This window comes from Argiope bruennichi, chromosome 6 (assembly GCF_947563725.1).
Source record: "Argiope bruennichi chromosome 6, qqArgBrue1.1, whole genome shotgun sequence".
NCBI lineage: Eukaryota > Metazoa > Arthropoda > Arachnida > Araneae > Araneidae > Argiope > Argiope bruennichi.
This window is the reverse complement of record NC_079156.1, coordinates 138,888,795-138,909,011: the sequence shown is the minus strand read 5'-3', so window position 1 is coordinate 138,909,011 and position 20,217 is coordinate 138,888,795. Positions and strand designations below refer to the sequence as shown.

At 31.2% G+C, this 20,217-nt stretch overlaps 1 protein-coding gene across 2 annotated transcripts in view; it reads right to left on the bottom strand.

The window, feature by feature from the left end:
• The window catches only part of LOC129971446 (adhesion G-protein coupled receptor G4-like), an 84,196-nt gene that overhangs the window by 10,800 nt on the left and 53,179 nt on the right, over positions 1–20,217 (bottom strand). For both annotated transcript variants that reach the window (XM_056085217.1, XM_056085218.1), the window contains exon 18: positions 16,654–16,723. In XM_056085217.1, the coding sequence (XP_055941192.1) occupies positions 16,654–16,723 (70 nt within the window). The remainder of the gene's footprint in view (positions 1–16,653; positions 16,724–20,217) is intronic.

The window sequence follows — 20,217 nt, the reverse complement described above, 5'->3', positions numbered from 1 at the left end:
TGTGTGGATGTATATACATATGTGTGTGTGTGCGTGCGTGTGATTTTATTCTAAAAGGGCCAGACCGTTTGACATGCAGCTTCGAAATTTAGCCTATACATACTTTGTGAGAATGTATATCTTATATCGATTTTTTTGAAATTTTAAATTTTTTTTAATTAATTAAAAAATTAAAGAAATCGGTGGATTTTTTGCGATAATTTCCGAACATATTACATTGCAAGAATAAGTTTCCCTCCTGTTACCGTCGATGAAAAATGGATGTATAGTAGTAGAAAATACGGATGACGTTATAGTTATTAAGGCTTTATTTTGTGCAACCGCTCTGAACGGGTTACAGCTAAGGATTGCAATACCGGTATACCGAATACCGGTATTTTGAGCCATTTGTACAATTTTGTAATACCGGTATTCGCAAGTTTAAATACCGGTTTCTCGGTATTTACTAGAAATTTTTAAAATGGTCTCCACTATATGTTCAGGTATCGCGAACATAGCAATATAGTATACGATTTGTTTTTATGTCTCCCTAACGGGCGAAATTAATTAGCTAATGAATGGCTTAATTAATTGCTTAAATCTAAATTAGCGAAACATGGATTATCCGTGAAAGAAAATATTGTATCCATAACGACTGATGAAGCAACAATTATGAAAAAAGTTGGAAAGTTGATTGGTGCAAATCAGCAGTAGTACTATGCACATGGAATTCAATTAGGAGTAATAGATGTATTATACCAAAAATATAAAGAACAGATGAATCCAAATACTGAGGATATAGAAACTACGGATTCCAACTTTGAAAAGAGTAGGAGTGAGATTGATAATGACAATGTAATTGTTGAAGAAGATATTGCTAATGAGGATGAAATATTAACCTATCAAGAATTGCTTCCTATAACTTATAAAGTTCGAAAATTTTTAAAAATATTTAAACGTTCCCTTATAAAAAGGATATATTACTAAAATATATACTAACTGAAAATAAAACAGAATATATGTTAATATTAGATTCTAAAGCACGTTGGAACAGTTTACACCTAATGATGGAACGATTTTTGATCAGAGAAATCCAATCCAAAAAGCAATAATCGACTTAAACTTGTAAATCAATTTTTCAGATAGTGAATTCGACTTAATATCCAGAACTATATCAGCTCTACTTCCAATAAAACTGACTATTGAGGCATTATGTCAGAGAAATTCTATTTATTAACATCTAATGCAACAATAAATTTCATGTTGCAGCCACTGAAAGAACAGCACACATTAGTATCTGAAGAATTATATATTACATTCAAAAATCGCATAAAAGAAAGGCATACCAAAATAGAAAATGTCTTATGGTATTTGCATAATTCTAATGATTTTAAAAATGAAAAGAAGAAAAGAAAAGAACCAATTCAAATATGATTAAGTTTATAGTAAATTTTCTTAAATGTTTTTATCCACAAACCTATACACATTCAGAAGAATACGGTTCACTTATCGAAGATTATGATGACATCAATGTCGATAGTGAAAATGAATTGTCTGTTGAACAAAAATTAGAATTAGCGATAAATAAAAAGATTTCAACAAACCAAAATACAATACAGAAATCAGCTATATCCAAAACCATCCGAAGAGAAATCGATTCTTATGAAGATGAGGGATTTACAGGTAAATACTTGGAAAAAGAATATCGCGCATTGCTAACAGTACCACCAACTAGCGTAGATGCCGAAAGAGCGTTTTCGATAGCTGGTCATTTTTGCACAAAATTACTTTTCAGGCTTAATGACAGTACAATTGTTGCATTATGTTTTATAAGATCGCATTTCAAAAATTTGTAATAGTACCACAAACTGAATAGTGATATTTACACTTTTTTTTGTGATTTAAATAAATAAAATGCTTCTTTACTTTTTTATATACTGTTATAATTTATAAGTTACAAATTGTTTTTTGTGATATTTACATTCTCTAACAAAACTGGCAAATAAAAAAAAAAGAAACACCTGTGTTTTCTTTCTTTTCCCAAAATTTCTAATACCGGTATTAAAACCGGTATCCTGGTATTAAGATTTTAAAAATACCGAATACCGGTATTGAAATTTTGGTCCGGTATAGCAACCCCTAGTTACAGCATACGGATGCACAAGATCATAATTGTTATAGGTGGCGCTCTTGTATGCTATGACGTAACATTCCGCTCGGTGTTGAAATATGCAAGATTTCAAAACACATGTAATTATTCATTTAGTTTACATTTGCTTAAACCAAATAAGTAAAATTTTTCAGATGAAATATTTACAAATGAACATCAAAATTGCAAAATATATGCAAACTGTATACTGAACATTATATAAATACACTAAGTATATACAATATATACAACTATTTTTCCTAACTAATCTAATTTTGAAAGTTTTCCTTTATTGGTAAGAGACATATTTTTAAAATAGGGCATGTAAAAAAGACTTGCGTTAGTTTTTAATTTAACAGTTCTTACTCTGCCCTTATTAACATAAATTATCTCTAAAATCTAGCCATTGCCCATTTGCAACGAAGCAAATGGGCAATGGTCATTTGCTTTATTTTTCTTTTCAATTTCATCCTTTAACAACACTAAACATCCGACCTTAACGTTATTTTTTTTGAATTGCCACTTCTTTCTTTGTTGTAAGTGGTTCAAATAGTCAATTTTACGGCGTTTCTAAATTGTTTGAACACATTTGGTAGTATATTGCCAACACGACAACCTATTATCAGAAATATCCACAATTTCCGGGATTGAAGTAATTGGGCGTCCAATGATAAAGTGTCCAGGAGTTAAAACTTCATATTCATTAATGTAATCTGATAATGGAATTAAGTATACCTTCAATCTGAATTACTATTGTTTCAAATTCTTCAATAGTTATCTTACTATTAGCTAAAGTTCCATAAAAGTGGTGTTTAAATGATTTTACTCCTGCCTCCCATAAACTTCCGAAATTGGAGGAACGAGGGTGTAAAGACTGAGCTCAATCGCCCTGAAACCCTGGTGACATTCCTTTTCCCCACACTCGATAATTGGCATTCCCGGTCATCAACGGAACTCCCACAGTGTCTCCAATTGCCAGATGGGGGATCCTAATTTTAAGTACGGTCATCTGGCCAAACAGGTTTATTCTTAAAAGTGTCAGGATTTTGACAAAGGGATTTCTTTCCCCTTTTGCGGTCAGTTCAGCGCTGCTGGGTCCGAGTCATTAGCCGACCACATGGTGTGAGTGGCAGGTGTTGCTTATCGCTGTCTTTCGATTTTTAAGAGCATTTTTCTTTTAGTGGTTACGAAGAGGGTGACAATAACATAGATTGAAAATGCAGAAAGTGTGATTGTTTTTTAGAAATTTTTCGATTATTTCATTAAACACCGCATAAAATTTGCATTAGGAATAAATTATTGTTATGTTTAATTTGATAAGTATCTAATTTTTATAAATTGAAAATGTTCGTCTAATATATATATATATTTTTTCATTGTAATATGTTTCTCAAAATTTTTAATCCCCTCTTACTGTGAAATTATTTCTCGGAATTACGTACAAGCGATTTAACTCTTAACAAAAAAATTTCGTTTCAGCGCATTGCCAATGTATTTTAATATTTTAAAATGCGTATTTAAAATATTAATTGCAATAAATAACATCAAATTATAATTTTGCTTCTTCAGTATTTAGAAAATAATTATATAATTATGGAATTTCATACGATATTTCAATTTCCGAGACATCGATTTTTAGTGTTTATCTGCATGATTAAAATTTTGTAATTAAAAATATTTTACAAGAATTCAGTAATGCTGAAATAACTGGATTATGCAGCTGATGCGCCTTATGACTGCAGCAAATAAAAGCAATTGTCAAAATATTTCTTTGTAATGTCCATGATACAAACTTGGTTTGCAAAAATGACTTAAATAATACAGGTAGGGATTGCAATATCGGGCCAAAATTTCAGTACCGGTATTCGGTATTTTTTAGATCTTAATACCGGGATACCGGTTTTAATACCGGCATTAGAAATTTTAGAAAATGGAAGAAAACACAGGTGTTTCTTTGCTTTATTTGCCAGTTTTAATAGAGAGTGTAAATATCACAAAAAATAATTTGTAGTTTATAAATTATAAATACTTTTTCCAAGTATTTACCTCTAAATCCCTCATCTTCAAATAAATCGATTTCTCGTCGGATGGTTTTGGATATAGCTGATTTCTGTATTGCATTTTGGTTCGTTGATTTTTTTTTAATCGCTAATTCTAATTTTTGTTCAAGAGACAATTCCTTTTCACTATTAACATTAGTGTCATCATAATCTTCGGTTACTGAACCGAATTCTTCTGAATGTGGATAGGTTTGAGGGTAAAAAATTTTAAGAAAATTTATCCAAACCTTATCAGATTTGAATTGGTTATTTTCTTTTCTTCTTTTTCATTTTCGTTTTTAAAATCATTATAATTATGTAAATACCATAAGACGTTTTCTATTTCAGCATGCCTTTCTTCCGTGCGATTTTTCAATGTAATATATAATTCTTCAGATAGTGATGTTATGCAGTTCTTTCAGTGACTGCAACATGAAATTTAATGTTGCATTAGCTGTTAATAAATTAGAATCTCTCCGACATAATGCCTCAACAGCCAGTTTTATTGGAAGTAGAGCTGATACAGTTCCGGATATTAAGTCGAATTCACTATCTGAAAAATTAATTTACAGGTTTAAGTCGATTATTGCTTTTTGCTTATTCTCAGTTTCAAAAATCGTTCCATCATTAGGAATAAACTGTTCCAACGTGTTTTAGAATCTAATATTAACATATATTCTGTTTTATTTTCAGTTAGTATATATTTTAGTAATATATCATTTTTTATAGAGGAACATTTAAAAATCTTAACAATTTTTCGAACTTTATAAATTATTGGAAACAATTCTTGATGGGTTAATATTTCATCATCATTAGCAATATCTTCTTCAACAGTTTACATTGTCATTGTCTTCATGGTCAATATCACTCTTACTTCTTCAAAGTTGGAGTCCGAAGTTTCTATAACCATAGTATTTGGATTCTTCTGTTCTTTATTTTTTTGGTATAATACATCTGCTACTCCTAATTGAATTCCATGTGCTGATTTTCACCAATCAACTTTCCAACATTTTTCGTAACTGTTATCAGTCGTTATGGATACAATATCTTCTCTCAGTTATAATGCATGTTTCACTAATTTAGATTTAAGCAATTAATTAATCCATTCATTAGATAATTAATTTCGCCCGTTAGAGAGATATAAAAAAAACCTATACTATTTTGCTATGTTCGCGATCCCTGAACATATAGTGGAGACAATTTTAAAAATTTCTAGTAAATACCGAAAAACCGGTATTTAAACTTGTGAATACCGGTAATACAAAATTGTACAAATGACTCAAAATACCGGTATTGCAATCCCTAAATACAGGTTATTTAGACTTATAATTAACCATTTGCAACTGAAATTTTTCGAATGCTTCTAAAGAAAGCTCCCACAGAATATTAAGAACCATTTTAAAATAAATTACAATTGAAAAAAAAAAAAAAAAATTCAACTTTAAGTTTTTCGGGTTAGAATCAAAGTTCTCACTATTTTACAATTGGATAACGACATATCGTTGGGTAAACGAATCGTTAAAAACAATTTCTGAATTTAAAATCTTTGCAAATGCAGTTGCATTGATCTTTTTTTACTTATTTCTTCCGAGCTGCTTTTGGCGACCAACACATGTGCCGAGATTGCTGGTCAATATAAAATTTTAAATTAAATGGTTTCTTCAGCAAAACATCTTGGAATTTTAATTTTTTAATTGGAATAATCATATAACTCCTGCTGTTTCAGACGCCATGCACCCTTCTATACTACATAATGTTTGAATTTCCTCTCAGCTGCACGACAGTAAATCCTTCATTTAAAACGGGAGTGAATAAACTTCAATTAATGCAAAACCTTTTTTGTTGAAACCAATTAGGCTTATTAAATTACTAAATTCGGAGAATAGAATCATTCAGCAATAAAGTTTTATGTATGCTACTGAATAGTTCTTTTTAAATTTTGAAATGTTTCAGATGATCTATCATATATCTTATCCAGTGAAAATTTCTCTGATTCAACTACAATTCAGATTATAATAATAATGTAATTTTTCAAGTGATAAAAACAATCATATATTATATTTTTTATTATACTAGCCGCCTTTGGCGACCAGCCGGTTCGCCAATCTTAATGTTCGTTAAAATTTTAATAATTAAATATTTTATGCAATTCCTACTTTAATAGCTTCTTCATCAAAATATTTTAAAACTCCAAATTTTGATAGTCATATAATATTATAAAGCCCTTCAGTTATAACGTAATATGTATCTCTCTACTTTTCTGTCAGCTCCCGTAGATTTTATGCTTTAAATTAAAGTGGAAAGGATTAAACTGCAATAAATATAATAATATTTTTTACTGAAACAAAGTATTTTTTTTGTAATTTGATTACTGAAAACAGTCACTGAGCGTTTAAACTTTATGGGCACTAAAGAATATCTTTCTTAATTTATGTAATATTTCAAGAATGTGTCAACAAAATTTTCTCAGATTCATCATGACCAGATCGATTCATTAACAATGTTTAATTTTAAATGCATCAAACACTAAAAAAATAAAACGAATCGTTTAAAATAATCATTTGAAAACAGGATAAAAAAACTACTTAAAAAACGATGTACTTAAGATTATAAGCATATACAAAAAATATAAAACTAACATAAATGCAATTTAATTACAAAAGCGTGCAATTAACCTAAAATTAATTTAAATCAAGTCCACAATCAGTCTCAACAATCAGAACCCAATGCGCATGCGTGAATTTTCAACGCCAGTTACGGTAACGCAAATGCTTGAATTTTTCTACGCCAGTTGGGGTAACGCTATGCAGATTAGAAATTTTTAATTTCCTTTACTCTGTTTTATTTTAATTCAAAAGTACTTCAGAATGAATTTGAAAGATTGATTAATTAGCAATGTTTAATTTTAAATGCATCAAACATTAAGAAAATAAACAGAATCGTTTGAAATAATCGGCCGAAAAATGGTAAGCATAGCCTCATTAGCGTGGGAAAAAAACTGAAGCCTTACTGAATTCGCGGTGGGGAAAATGAAAAGATTTTTTTGGCGGGAAAGTTAGTTTTTAATTAATAATTAAAATTCTAATTAAAAATTCAAAAAAAGGAACCCCTGGTGCACATTCTCGACCTCCAAGGTATACATGTACCAACATTTGGTAGCTGTAGGTCAAACGGTCTGGCCTGTAGAGTGCAAACACGCACGCACGCACGCACACACACACACACACACACACACATTGAGCTTTATGTAAGTATAGATTACAGGATAGAGCAGATATTTTAAAAATGAATGCAAAGTTGAAAAATTTTCTTCACTGCTTACAACTAAGCAGTAAAATAAAACTTTAGTTCAGTTACAAAAAAATTACTAAAAGTATATTAAAAGCAAGCTTTAACAGAAAATTACTAATTATGGAAATATAAGCCATGTCTTCATCTTGAACAATAGAAAAAAAGTCTATGATCAAATATGTGTAGCAATAATGTAAACGGCTTGAATTATTTTATAACAGTGAAATATGCTGCTGTTAAAACGGCTTAATATATGCTCTTGAATTTATTACAAATAAATAAAAAAATGAAGTACAAAACAAATGAATCATTGAAAAAGTAATGTTTTGAGTTTTAAGATGATACAAAAAAAATCCTTTTTATACTGTAATAATTGTGAAAAATGTAATAAAAAACTCGTTAAAATCTTATTTAATTTTTAATTAATCATTCTTTAAAATTTTCAGAAATAAAAAAAAAATGATATCTACAGTTTCATTTTCTCAGATGTTTATTCCACTGAGATAAATATGTAAGCTCTAATAGAGTGCCAAAACGCACAAACATTTGTCTCTGTTAATAATAAAGATGGATGAGTGTGTGCGTCATTATTTGTCTGTTTGTTTTGCTGATCTTCAGACCTCACAGTTTGAAATAGAATTACCAAAATCACCAACTACAATGTTTGGACAGTGGAACTCATTTCTTTGAAATTTGGGAATTACGCTCATCACCAAATTCATTAATATTTGAATAAAGTTTGTAAGTTGGTATAAATTCTTACGAATTTTTGTATAAGACAAAGAGGCTTTTCAGTAAAACAAAGAATTGTTTCTTAATTATTAATTGACAAAATTAATTAATAAATCAGATTAAATTTATCTAATAAGTGAATCTCTTTACCTAGGTCAATCTTAATTCTAAAAACATTTTGTCACAAACTAAATGTCAGCTATTCGCATTAAAAATTTTTAAAATGCTAAGATAACAGATAAAATTAGATCAAGGAGTTAAAAAAATGGCAACAATTAAAAAAAACATAGTATAATTATTTCATTTTAATTAAATTAACAAAAAATTGTGACTTTTAACTCACTTATTCATTTATTTTCACGCGGATTAAATTACTGAACATTAAGCGTATAAGTAAAAATGTCAGTAGAAAGCAGTTTGACATTAACAAAATCGCTCGATATGTATGAGATTGAGCAGTAAAATATTATTAATATTTAGATAAAAAAAATGGAACCTATAAAAACTGCGTTTATATTAACTTTGAAAATATTATTAAAAACCAAATATATATATATATATATATATATATAAACAATGAAACTTATATCTCTACAATGCTTACATTTTTGTTCGAGTTCGTCAAGGAGTGTGAAATTCCATAAGGTTTAAAGAATTAAACAAATATTCAATTTTCATATATAGATTATTACGTTATAAAAATAAGGATTTAATATAATGAATGCTAATCTTTCGCAAAAATTCCACTGTAATATATTGGTTCTATATATCTCTCCGTTTTTATACTTATTAATGAAAAATAAAAAAAATATTTCATTAAAAAATAAAAAGTTTCGTTCTTTAAGTACATTCTGTACATAGGTTTAGTGTCTTATTTTCAAAAATAAATTGCATAAGCAACCCTTAAATGAAAGCACGCCATAAAAGAGAAACTCGTAAATTTTAATTTTATATTTTTTTTATTTATGTTTTAGATTAACTATTTTCTTATGCTAGAAAGCTTTAAGATCTTATTGATCAAATTATTATTAATAATACGTATATTTATTCATTCCAGGTATATATTTACATACGTTCAATTTAAATCCCTTTATTTAAAACTCATTTTGGATACGTATTTATTATCAAAATCTCAAAAGTAACGGCTCAGAACGTAAGTGAGTTTTTAAAATGCATAAAAGGACGCGAGCAGGAAGACGTCAATCCTATCTTCCACTGATAACAATTCGTTTTTCCTTATCTCACATTCCCTCTCATTATCTCACAGCTTGAGATTGGAGGAAGAGAAAAACAGGAACCCGTAAAAATACGGGCAGTGACAGTTTTAAGGGAGTTTTTGTTTCCGTCTATAGACAGGCCCGCCATTTTGAGGGGAGAAAATATTCCGTCTTTTGACGGGTTTGCCACTTGGAGGGTTAATGGAGCCACTCTGGATTTGCTGCACACCAGACTAGTTTTAAATTGTCCAGATTGGGTGAAACACTTTAAATAGACAACAGCAGCATAAGCATGTTCTGATGCATCAGAAAATCCATGCATCTCAATGCGAACTGCATCAGGAAATAGAATAAACCGTTGAATTCTGAAGTTGTTTACTTCCGAGAGTTTTATGTAGAACTTTTTCCATTCTGTCATTGCATCAGATGATAATTTTTCATTCCAATCCAATTTTATCTTCCAAAGTCCTTGGATAAATATTTTTGCCTTGGTAATGAGAGGGCCTAAAAGTCCAAGTGGATCATAAAGACTCGATATTTCTGACAGATTTCCCTTTCTGAAAAAGAGTCCTTAGGCTGGATTTTTACCTTATATGTACAGCAATCTTCTTTTGAATCCCAAAAGATACCTAATGTCTTTACAGATCTAACACCTTGTTCTTTCGGAAATGAATAGGATGTGGTAGACAGGTTTTGTAGTAAATTAGAGTTATTAGCGACCCATTTGTGAAGCTCAAATCCAGCTCTTCTGAGGAGTTCAGAAATCTTAGTTTGAAGATTTTTAGTATCTTCTAGCGTTGCATCACCTGACAGAATGTCATCCATGTAGAAATCAGAACAAATAACATCTGCAGCCTTAAGAAAGTTTTTTTTTCCTCATCTGCTAAAACCCTTAAGATTCTGGTAGCCAAAAACGGTACAGAAACTTTTCCATAGGTTACTGTAGACAGTTTGAAAATCTTCACTTCAGCATCAGCACTTGTTTTCCAGACAATACGCTGTAACTCTCTTTGAGTGGGATCGATAAGTATATGTCTGTACATTTTTTTAATATCTGCACTAAATGTGTACCTGTGTTTTCTGAATCTACTTACTATGGGATAAAAAGATCTTGCTGAATAATGCCTCCATTTAGTAAAATGGAATTCAGAGAAGATCTGCTTGTTGTTTTCGCACTAGCATCAAAAACCACTCTTAAGGGAGTTGAGGTTTCCTCAGGTTTATATATCGCATGGTGGGGAATGTAATAGTTCACATTGCTATCAGCTTCAATTTTAATCTCCTCCATGTGTTCTAAACTCTCATACTCTCGTATAAATTCCTTATATAAGGTTTCCAAAGTATTATTTTTGTTTAATTTATTCCAGATACCATTTAGGCGCTTGATTGAATTTTCTTTGGAATTTCCTAACAGTGATTCGGCATTTTCCTTTATGGGTAACTGAACTATAAATCTTCTCGCTTTATCTCTTTTATAGGTTTTAACAAAATGCCCCTCACAATAAATTTCTTCTTCACTCCTTGTTATTTCTTTAGCATTACCGGCAATGATTCCAATTCAAAAAATTGTTTAACTGCTGCATCTAAATTTGATTCACTTACGAAATAACAATTGGCTTGCTAAAGTAACTGAGGAAGAATGCGTGTAACTAAATAACCAAACTTTGTATTTTGTAATATTACATCTCCATTTTGCAGACGAAGTTGCTCGGGTTTTAAAATCTCAAAAAATAGCTCACTTCCTAATAGTATATCAATTTGACCTGGTGTGTGTAAATTGAAATCAGCTAGTTTAATTGAAGAGGGAATATTTAATTTCGATACTGGAATCTCATCGGTTATTCTAGGAGGAATAGAACATTTCACCACGTATGAAAATGAATAATCTCGAATTGATATTTCAATGTTAGCAGTGTGTGTAATAAACTGAGTATTCCGTTTATACCAGTTACACCTTGCTTTATGGATTTTAATTTGATTCCCAATTTTCTAGCTACATCTTCTCGAAGAATTCAAAAAGTCGAAGCATTGTCTAAGAGCCCTCTTAATTGAATTCTGTGACCATCTGCAGTTTTCACATGAATAAGGAGAGTGTTTGATGTAACCAATTTATTCACTTCTGTCACCCGTTTAGTATCTCTCGGATTCAATGTCAAAACAAATACTTCGGCTTGTATGTTTAGTTTCGGTTTCGTTTCAGCATCTGTTTGGCTTTCGCTCGCCTGTGCCCTTGAATCTGAAGTGATAGCGTGAATTTCAGCTGATTCATCATGTAAGAGCGAATTTTGCCTTTTACTGCAACTTGGAATGTTGCAAGAATATTTTGATTTGCATATTCCCGGATGAGGTTTAAGACAGTTAATGCATAACTTGTTATTCCTAACAAAGTTCTTTCTGTCCTCGATAGACATATTTTGAAAAGTAAAGCATCTAAACAGTGCGTGATAGGTTTTGCATAAAATGCAATCTTTAGCATTGGAATTTTTATTATTAACTATAAATGTTTTCGCTCAATTTTAGATGCGCTGGTATTTTGTGGACGCTCGTATTTATTCGGAATACGGTTAATACTTTCTAACAAAGAGCTTCGCTTTTCTAGAAATTTCATCATGTTTTCAAATGTAGGAATATCTGCCGTTTTTAGAGAAAGTTCGAATTGCTTCCTTGTCTACTTTCTATAGAATGATGTTTACTAGCATTAATTCAGGTAGCTTATTTTGTTCGAATTTAAGAACCTTTAACGCTCTGATGTTTTTACTAACGCAGCCCATTAAAGTGCACAGTTCATTAGCAGATTCGCTACGTATTTCCTCAAAATTTATTATTTCTAGTATATGAGAGTCTATCAATTGACGTTGATTCTCATAACGATCTGAAAATGTTTTAAAGAGTTAGTGAAAGCTATCACTAGATGATTCTAATAATTTAGCTTCTCCTCTTAAACATGCAGGGAGATAATAAAGCATTTGAGAATCATTTAATTGCTCATTGTTGCTAATTAAATAAAAAAATTTTTAAAAATTGCAAAATCAGCTATTTTTCCAGAAAATTCTGGTAATGGAATTTCCGAATGTCGGATTTCAGTTACTGCATTATCCTTTGAATCAGAGTTTATTTTCAGTTCATTTTTAATTAAATTTAATAGCATTTTCAGACTACCTCTGGTTCTTCAATCCGTATATGTATTTGATTAATATTGTCACGTAGATGAGTTGAATGTAGAAAGTCCAATAGAAATGAACACACTCAAGATCAACTGAAGAGTTTAATACCAATCTAACCGATTGGGAAACTACTTATATACAGTTCAAGAACCTTCTAGAATTTGAAGGCCCGCAGAAAAGAAAGCCCGCTGAAAATTAGGAATTTACATAAATAACATATTAGAATAATTAACATAAATTTGCATAACTAACATAAGTTTAACATAAAGCAAATTGAAATTAAAAATCAATTTTTGACTGTTCGCCTCGCTCGTGTTCGAACCCGCAACCTTCCGCTCCGCTACGAGATGCGTCGTTCAGCCGATTGAGCCATCGGCGCTTGGTCGGAAAGAGCAATTTTCGCTACAATATCTTCAAGCATGGTTTCTATATCTTCCGATGTTTCAATAACACAATATTGCTCGGATATCTTGTCCAACTGTGCTCGCAATTGTCCAAGTTTCCTTAATTTCACTTCTAATTCCATTGCGTTAATGTCCTTGGGAGCTGACTTTTCGGCACTAAAAATTTCGATTCTTTTCAGAGTAGTTTTTTATCGAGCCTTTAGTTTATTTAGTTTCTTTTCTGAAACCGCATCTTGGTCATCGTTTTTTTCAACTTATTTTATTCATGGTATTTGCTCCGGCTCGCTTTTGACCAATGTTACCGTCGATGAAGAATGGATGTATAGCAGTAGAAAATACGGATGACGTTATAATTATTAAGGCTTTATTTTGTGCACCGCTCTCAACGGCCTACATCATTCGGATGTACAAGATCATAATTGTTATAGGTGGCGCTCTTGCATGCCATGACGTAATAACTCCTATTCAAAATTTGCAGAATTTTCTCTTTGACAACATTAATTTAATATTCTTTCTGTATGTATGTCAGTAATTAATCTTTTTTTTGCTGCCTAATTTCCAACAAGAGATGACATTGTTGTCCTGAAATCCAAACTGTTTTCATTGTTTCACTCAATATTTAATCGCATGATTTCCTTCCCTTGTCAAAAGTTGAAGAAGGATTCTGTTTACTACATGCACAGCTTACGAGACGAATGAAAGAGTGAAGTTACATACATTACACGAAATTCATAAATAAACAGAATTCAAGCAAACTAATTAAAATAATACTTTATGTCTTGTAGTTTGACAAATAATGGATACGAAGTCATATATAAACGATTCAAATAACATTTTAGACAATATCACCGGCGTACCAACGGATAGAAAATGACAATTGTTTAATCTAATATATAAAAATGAATTTTTGTTTGTTCGTACCTAATGCGATGTCGTAGCATTCAGCCGATTGGATGAAACTTGGTCAATCTATTGCTTGCATCTGTACGAAGGTTATAGGCATAGTACAGTTATCGTTTCTAATATATAAATATCAATTTTGCTTGTTGGTACTTTATGCACTGTCGTATCCTTTAACGGACTGCGATGAAATTTTGTCAACTTATTGCTTACATCCGAGCGAAGGTTATATTTTGAAGTTGACAACTGACAAAAGATAAACAGTAGACGGCACATGTCATTCGGAATTAATCGCACCAAATACATACACCAATACACCAAACAAAATAAAATTATTATTGATGCCAATCAATGTGAATGAAATAAAATTGAAAATATTTAATGCAAGCGATTATTTTTTTCTTCTCATTAATGAATCTGCACAGGATATTGTCATTCAGCGTGCATAACAGTTTGTCTGCAGCAAACCGCATATATTGTTCAGAGTTCATCTCACACATACAAAATAGAATTCTTATTATCGATGCAGATCAAGTTAAGTTATATATAAAGGAAATTTTTCACTCCAAAAAATAATTTTTATATTTATTCAGTGAATCGACAAACGATAGTTCAGTCAAGCGTATATCGTGTTGATTGCTTGGAAAAAAAAATGTCCCCCAATTTCTTCACTTGATAGATCTACCAGCGCATGACGTAGAAATAAGACGATTAGAGCTTCTCAAAGAAACCAGGGACAAATGAGCAATAAGGCAAATCGTTTACAAATTGCAAATTCATGTGCTTCAGAATCTCAAGATCAACATGCGGCATGAATGGAAAGACAACGTTTATATGCTACCTGATCACGAGCATCAGAATCAAAAGACCAATATGCGACAAGAAGCGAGGCAACTATTCTTAACGGAAAGTCGATTGGAGAAGATTTGCTCGTACCACGCATTCCCATTATTCCCACCGACATGCCTTTTGATTCAAACGACTGCAGTTCCCCATTCAACTTTAATTTTTTTATGATCATCAAAAAGGAGCAAGGTCAGTCACTTCAAGTGTACGGATTGAACCGAAAAAATCCATGTTTTACACACGGCCAGTTGTATATTGGATGATTACGGACAGCCAAGAAATTTATTTGTTTTTCTGAAGATGGAGAAACAAAAAATATTGTCCGCCCTAAAGCACTTGAATAATTAAGTCAAAAAATAGAGTAAATATTATTTATAATTCTCCTTTATATATCATTCAATTTCAAAGAATGTATTTACTACCGACAAGGAAATAAATATCATTCTTTATATCATTTCTCACTAAACAAGACAGCTATTTTAAATTTCAAACGATATTTTCAAAATTATTTCATCTGCGGAGCAACGCGCCGGGTACCAGCTAGTGATAAATATAAAAGCTATGTTTATATGTGTGTGTGTGTGTGTTGGTGTTCTGCAAATCAGGGTGAATGACACCAAACCTGAAATATACATTTGGGGGTGGGGGAGATATGCACCTCGGAGTGATTTTTTTTTTTTGAAATTTTTAAAAGCATTTTAATTAATTAAAAGAAAAGTGCGTTAAATTTTGGCGTTTTTCCGCGATAACTTCCGAAAATATTACTGTAAAAAAAAATTTTTACAGCATCTTAAATTCCAAAAATTACCTTTTCAATGATGCCAAATTATTTGTGGTCTAATTTTTTTTGTTTATAAATTAATTGTAATAAAATATTTTTTGCTCATTTTACAGCAATATATTTCATTATTGAAATGGAACTCGATGAGTTTTCCATTGTTGCCACTAATATTTCATCCTGTTTCTTTCCATTATTGTGATTAACATAGCAAGATTCAGTTTATTTCTCCTGAGTAGATTTGAATATAAATCATGCTTTTATTAAATTACTTGATATTTAATTGTAATTAAAACTGAGTTTTAAAATCAGAATCAAGCAGTGATGAAGCACATTTAAAATAATACCTATTTGTAAACACTGTTTCCTCTTTCCTGTCATATAATGGGTTATATTCGGGATAGTGATTGAATTTGGGAAGTCGAAGGCACAATGAACTGAGTGTAAAGTTTTTAAAATAATGTGAGTCATATTCTTATCAAAATTTGAAGCTCAAAAACGCTTTGATGATGTTGCAGCGGAGCGGATTGATATGAGCGAGGAGAGAACCTGGGACCTTGTGGCTCGCAGTCGAGTAACATGACCACAATACAAAAGCAATTGCCTGTGTAGCATAGCTTTTAACTGGCTTATAAGCTTTCACTGCAATGTATTCAATTGAGACTTGAAATGTATTCGCAACAATTAATCATGGCGGACGAACTAGTTGCCAGTGCTGCTAGCATATACTGTACTTACATGCGTACATAGATACATCGTTGCACATATTATTCTTAATCAGGTGTTTTTTATACTTTCTTTTAGAATCGGAATGCACAATTTCCTCACTCAAAATCAGCTTATTTCGAGGAATCTTCAACTTCATTTTACATTTTTTATGTATTTTTAGAAATTTAACTATTTCTATAAATAGAACAGACTTACTCCGCTTTTAAAAATCTCGTTAGAAAGATAATATTTGTCCAGTTAACTGAAAAGGAAACCAAACAATTCAATGAATGAATCAAATATTGAAGATAAGAATTTGTCAAAAACCAGTCTTCAAATGTTCAATAAAATAGTGCTTAAAACAAAAAATTCCCCGTCCCAGTGCTAAATAATATTGTTTTATTGCTATCCACACGAAGTTAAAATGATCGAAAATGCATACTTACAATGGAGTTCCGTTGTGATATAATTTGTGGTCTACAGCCAAGACGATTCCTACGATTATAACGGGTGTTCCTGAAAAAAAAAAAAAAAAACATAATTCTATTAACAGAAGATATCTCAAATATAAATGCGATACAATATTTATTTTAATTTTAGAATTGTTTGATTAAAGACGTTTTTTTAAAAAAGGAATAAATTTTCAGAATAAATATTAAGTTTTTATTTCTAAACAGATATTGCCTGAATATATAACTCTGAATTGTATAAAAAATTATTATAGGAAAAATTTTTAAGATTATTAATTTAGGACAAAAAGGGGGGGGGAGGCTGAAGAATTTCTGACTTGAGTGCACGCGTCTGAAACGATGTTTCACTGAGAATTCAGAAGAGTAAAAAAATTATAATTTGAGATATTTCTTCAGCATGAAATATAAAGATGGCACGGGTTGAAAGTTTTAACTAGAATAAATTTGATATAGTGGATTTCTAAGAAAATGTAAGACAAGTGAAATATTTCTTTAATTATTCATTTTAAAACCAGAGATTTTTTACAAATATCTTTCGAGTTACGCACACAAAAGCTACATTTAACAATATTAGACGTAACGAATGGATATACTAATAAGTGAAATATATCTTTTGATGTATGCTTTGTATTTAAAATAATTAATTCAAATGTAAACAAAAAAATTGTACTTAGTTGAATTTCAAAAATCAAGTTTTAATGTAACACGATAATTATTGGAGAGTTGTAGGCTTAAAATGTCTGCCTAGGTTAAGAATGCATTTTTCGACGATGTAAGTCAAAAATTGTTTTGCAAAAAACATTTAATTCAAACTTTATTCTTTCTAAATTGATTTTATTTTCATTTTATGTCATCTAGAAGCTGATATATAGTTAATTTAAAAAAATCACTACGTGCTACTGGGTTAACGAGATGTCTCAGTCTACAACCAGAAGTCGCAGTAAAATGCAGTTTTTAACTTATTTGTTACCATTTCACTTAATTTTAATTCATAAATATATTTTTATAATGTGACACATAATAAAAATTAAAGTTATTGCAGAGCCATAACTTTTTGAATCTATTTTCTTAATATCTGAAAATTAATTGGCAACATCTTCACTCTCTCTAGCATTTGTTCACATTCCGTTTTTCATTTCTATTTTCATGTAAATTTCCAATGAAAAAAATCAAAGAAAAAACCTCAAAGGGACTGGGAGGTAAAGGCAAATAAAGGATAATTTCATCTATAAATCGCAAAACTAGGATTGGATAGCTACTCGTAGCGATTCTGATAACCTTAAAAAAGCATGCAATCTGGAGTGATTGCAACATTTTGTCCCTGCTGTTCCAGCACTAAAGCATTTTATGCACGCCTAATGTCAGCAGGAGCCAATATCTCGTGCAAATATAACAGGTAAGGCACGGGGAAAAACATTTATTGCAAAAGCCGTTGGACTGCCGTTGGAAAAGCTATTTACTGTACCATGCACTCGCGACAGAGCATGTTTCAGGACCTTGAAGAGTGAAAATTTCAAAGAAAAACGGTCTGAGGATAAAATTAGCAGTCAATATACATCATGCAGTCACATAATCAGTCATTGTTGGTGCAGGTCATAAGGAGGTGAAGCATCCCGTATGCGAGAATTTGGATTATTCATACCTCCATTTAAGAAAAGTGCCCCTCTACCCCTCATCTGACTATAAGTTTGTCAATACCACGCGTCATCAAGTTTCGGTCTTGCCAAAAATCGGCAAGGAAATTCATAGCGTGTTTGGTGGCAGCACTTGCGCCACGTAGGTCGTATATGAATACCATTTTAAAATGGATCGCAGAATTTTTCGTATTGTCGACCACGGATTTGCCAACTCTCGTGACACCGATCGAGCACTTGCAGAAGAATAGCTGAAACTGGAGACTTAATCACAGCAGTGCGACGTCTTCGACAGTTTCATCCGCAACTGGTTTCCGTCCTCTTCCTGGCAGCACACCTGCCTCCAGTCTCTTCAAATTTTATAATCATCTTCATCAAATCATTCTTCGACATTGGCCCTTTTCGGAATCCCTTTAAACGACGATTTTCATGCATTGAGCCGAGCTATTTTTGCCATTTTGGTTACCCAGTTTTACACGTAAAGCTCGATCCTTTTTCTATAAGGGCATGATTAACAATTATAATGGCACGCAGAATGATCTTCGGGCTCTGATTGCAAGTCCATCTATATATATAGATTTCTCTAATTTGTATAAGGAAAAAGTGTCCTCTGATGGCCAAAATTTGAATTTTGTTATTGCAGAAATCTTTTCCCCAAGGTCCATATAAAGTGTATAACAAGTTTCATCGAATTCCGATGGATAGAACGGGTTCAAAGGGATCTGAATAGGATCGCTTTAATTATAATGACATGAAATTCTGTATTCAAAAGTCGTCAAAGAATCCCCTACACAGAATGACGGAAAATGCCAAACATTTAATCATATTTCCCATTTAAAGCAACACTAAGGCTACTATGATGAACCGCACAGTTTTGAGTTTTGATCAGATGACATTTGAACTTACTATAGTTTTCCACCAACGGGAGGAAGTTGTCCCCGACAGATTTTTAATGCACCAGATCCACTTACTTCTTCAGCGAAATGAGGTCTGAAACCTCGAACTCTCCGATCCTGAAGCCGAAAATCTTACCACCAGCCTCCCATAGTACTCCAAATGTAGCTGAATAAGGGTTGTTTTTTCTGAATATGGTTCCGAAACAACATTTCGTTATGGTATTTTTAAATTTAATGAAGGTGGGGCTGGCATGCTGAGTATACTAAATGATTTGCTTGTGAATATTGGCACCACACTCCGCAGCCTTTTGATTAGGAACGCATCCGCTATTCAGAAAGACACTCATTATCCTTACCAACGTTCACAAGAAAAAAAGTAAGAATTCATTTAAAGAAAAAAATGCTCAATGTTTGAAGAAAAATAAGGTTTAACTTATAAGTGGGGAGAATTTTTAACTATAAAGAGAAAATACCTTCTCATAGCAACTACAAACATGTTTTTCTCAAAATAATTTTTTGAAATAAATTATCTACCGTAAATATAATATAACACTAATTAAAATATTTTAATGTATTTTTTAGGGAATGATTTATACATTATTTTTAATAAATTGAACTAAACGTTTTGATGTTTTGAAGTACATCACATTCATTCATGATGTGACATTTTCATTAATAGCCCTTTTTATTAGAAAATAAGTGGAGAATTTAGAATAACGTGTATATTGTAACGTATATATCTTTATAATATTTTTGCAATCTACCTCTTTGATTTTAGTTCATTTTGAAGATAACTATATTATTTGTCTTGTGTTTAAAGAAAATTATGATTATCCCATTAGAATTTTGAAATTTTCTTAGAATTTCTTAATTAAAAATAGGACATATACAGAAATTTGTTTTTCAGATTTTTATTATTTTATGTGCTATTTAAAAAAACATCAAGCAAAAATTAAAAAAAATAGCTTTAAAAATGGCCCTCAACGTAGGCCTTTTACCTTCATATCATT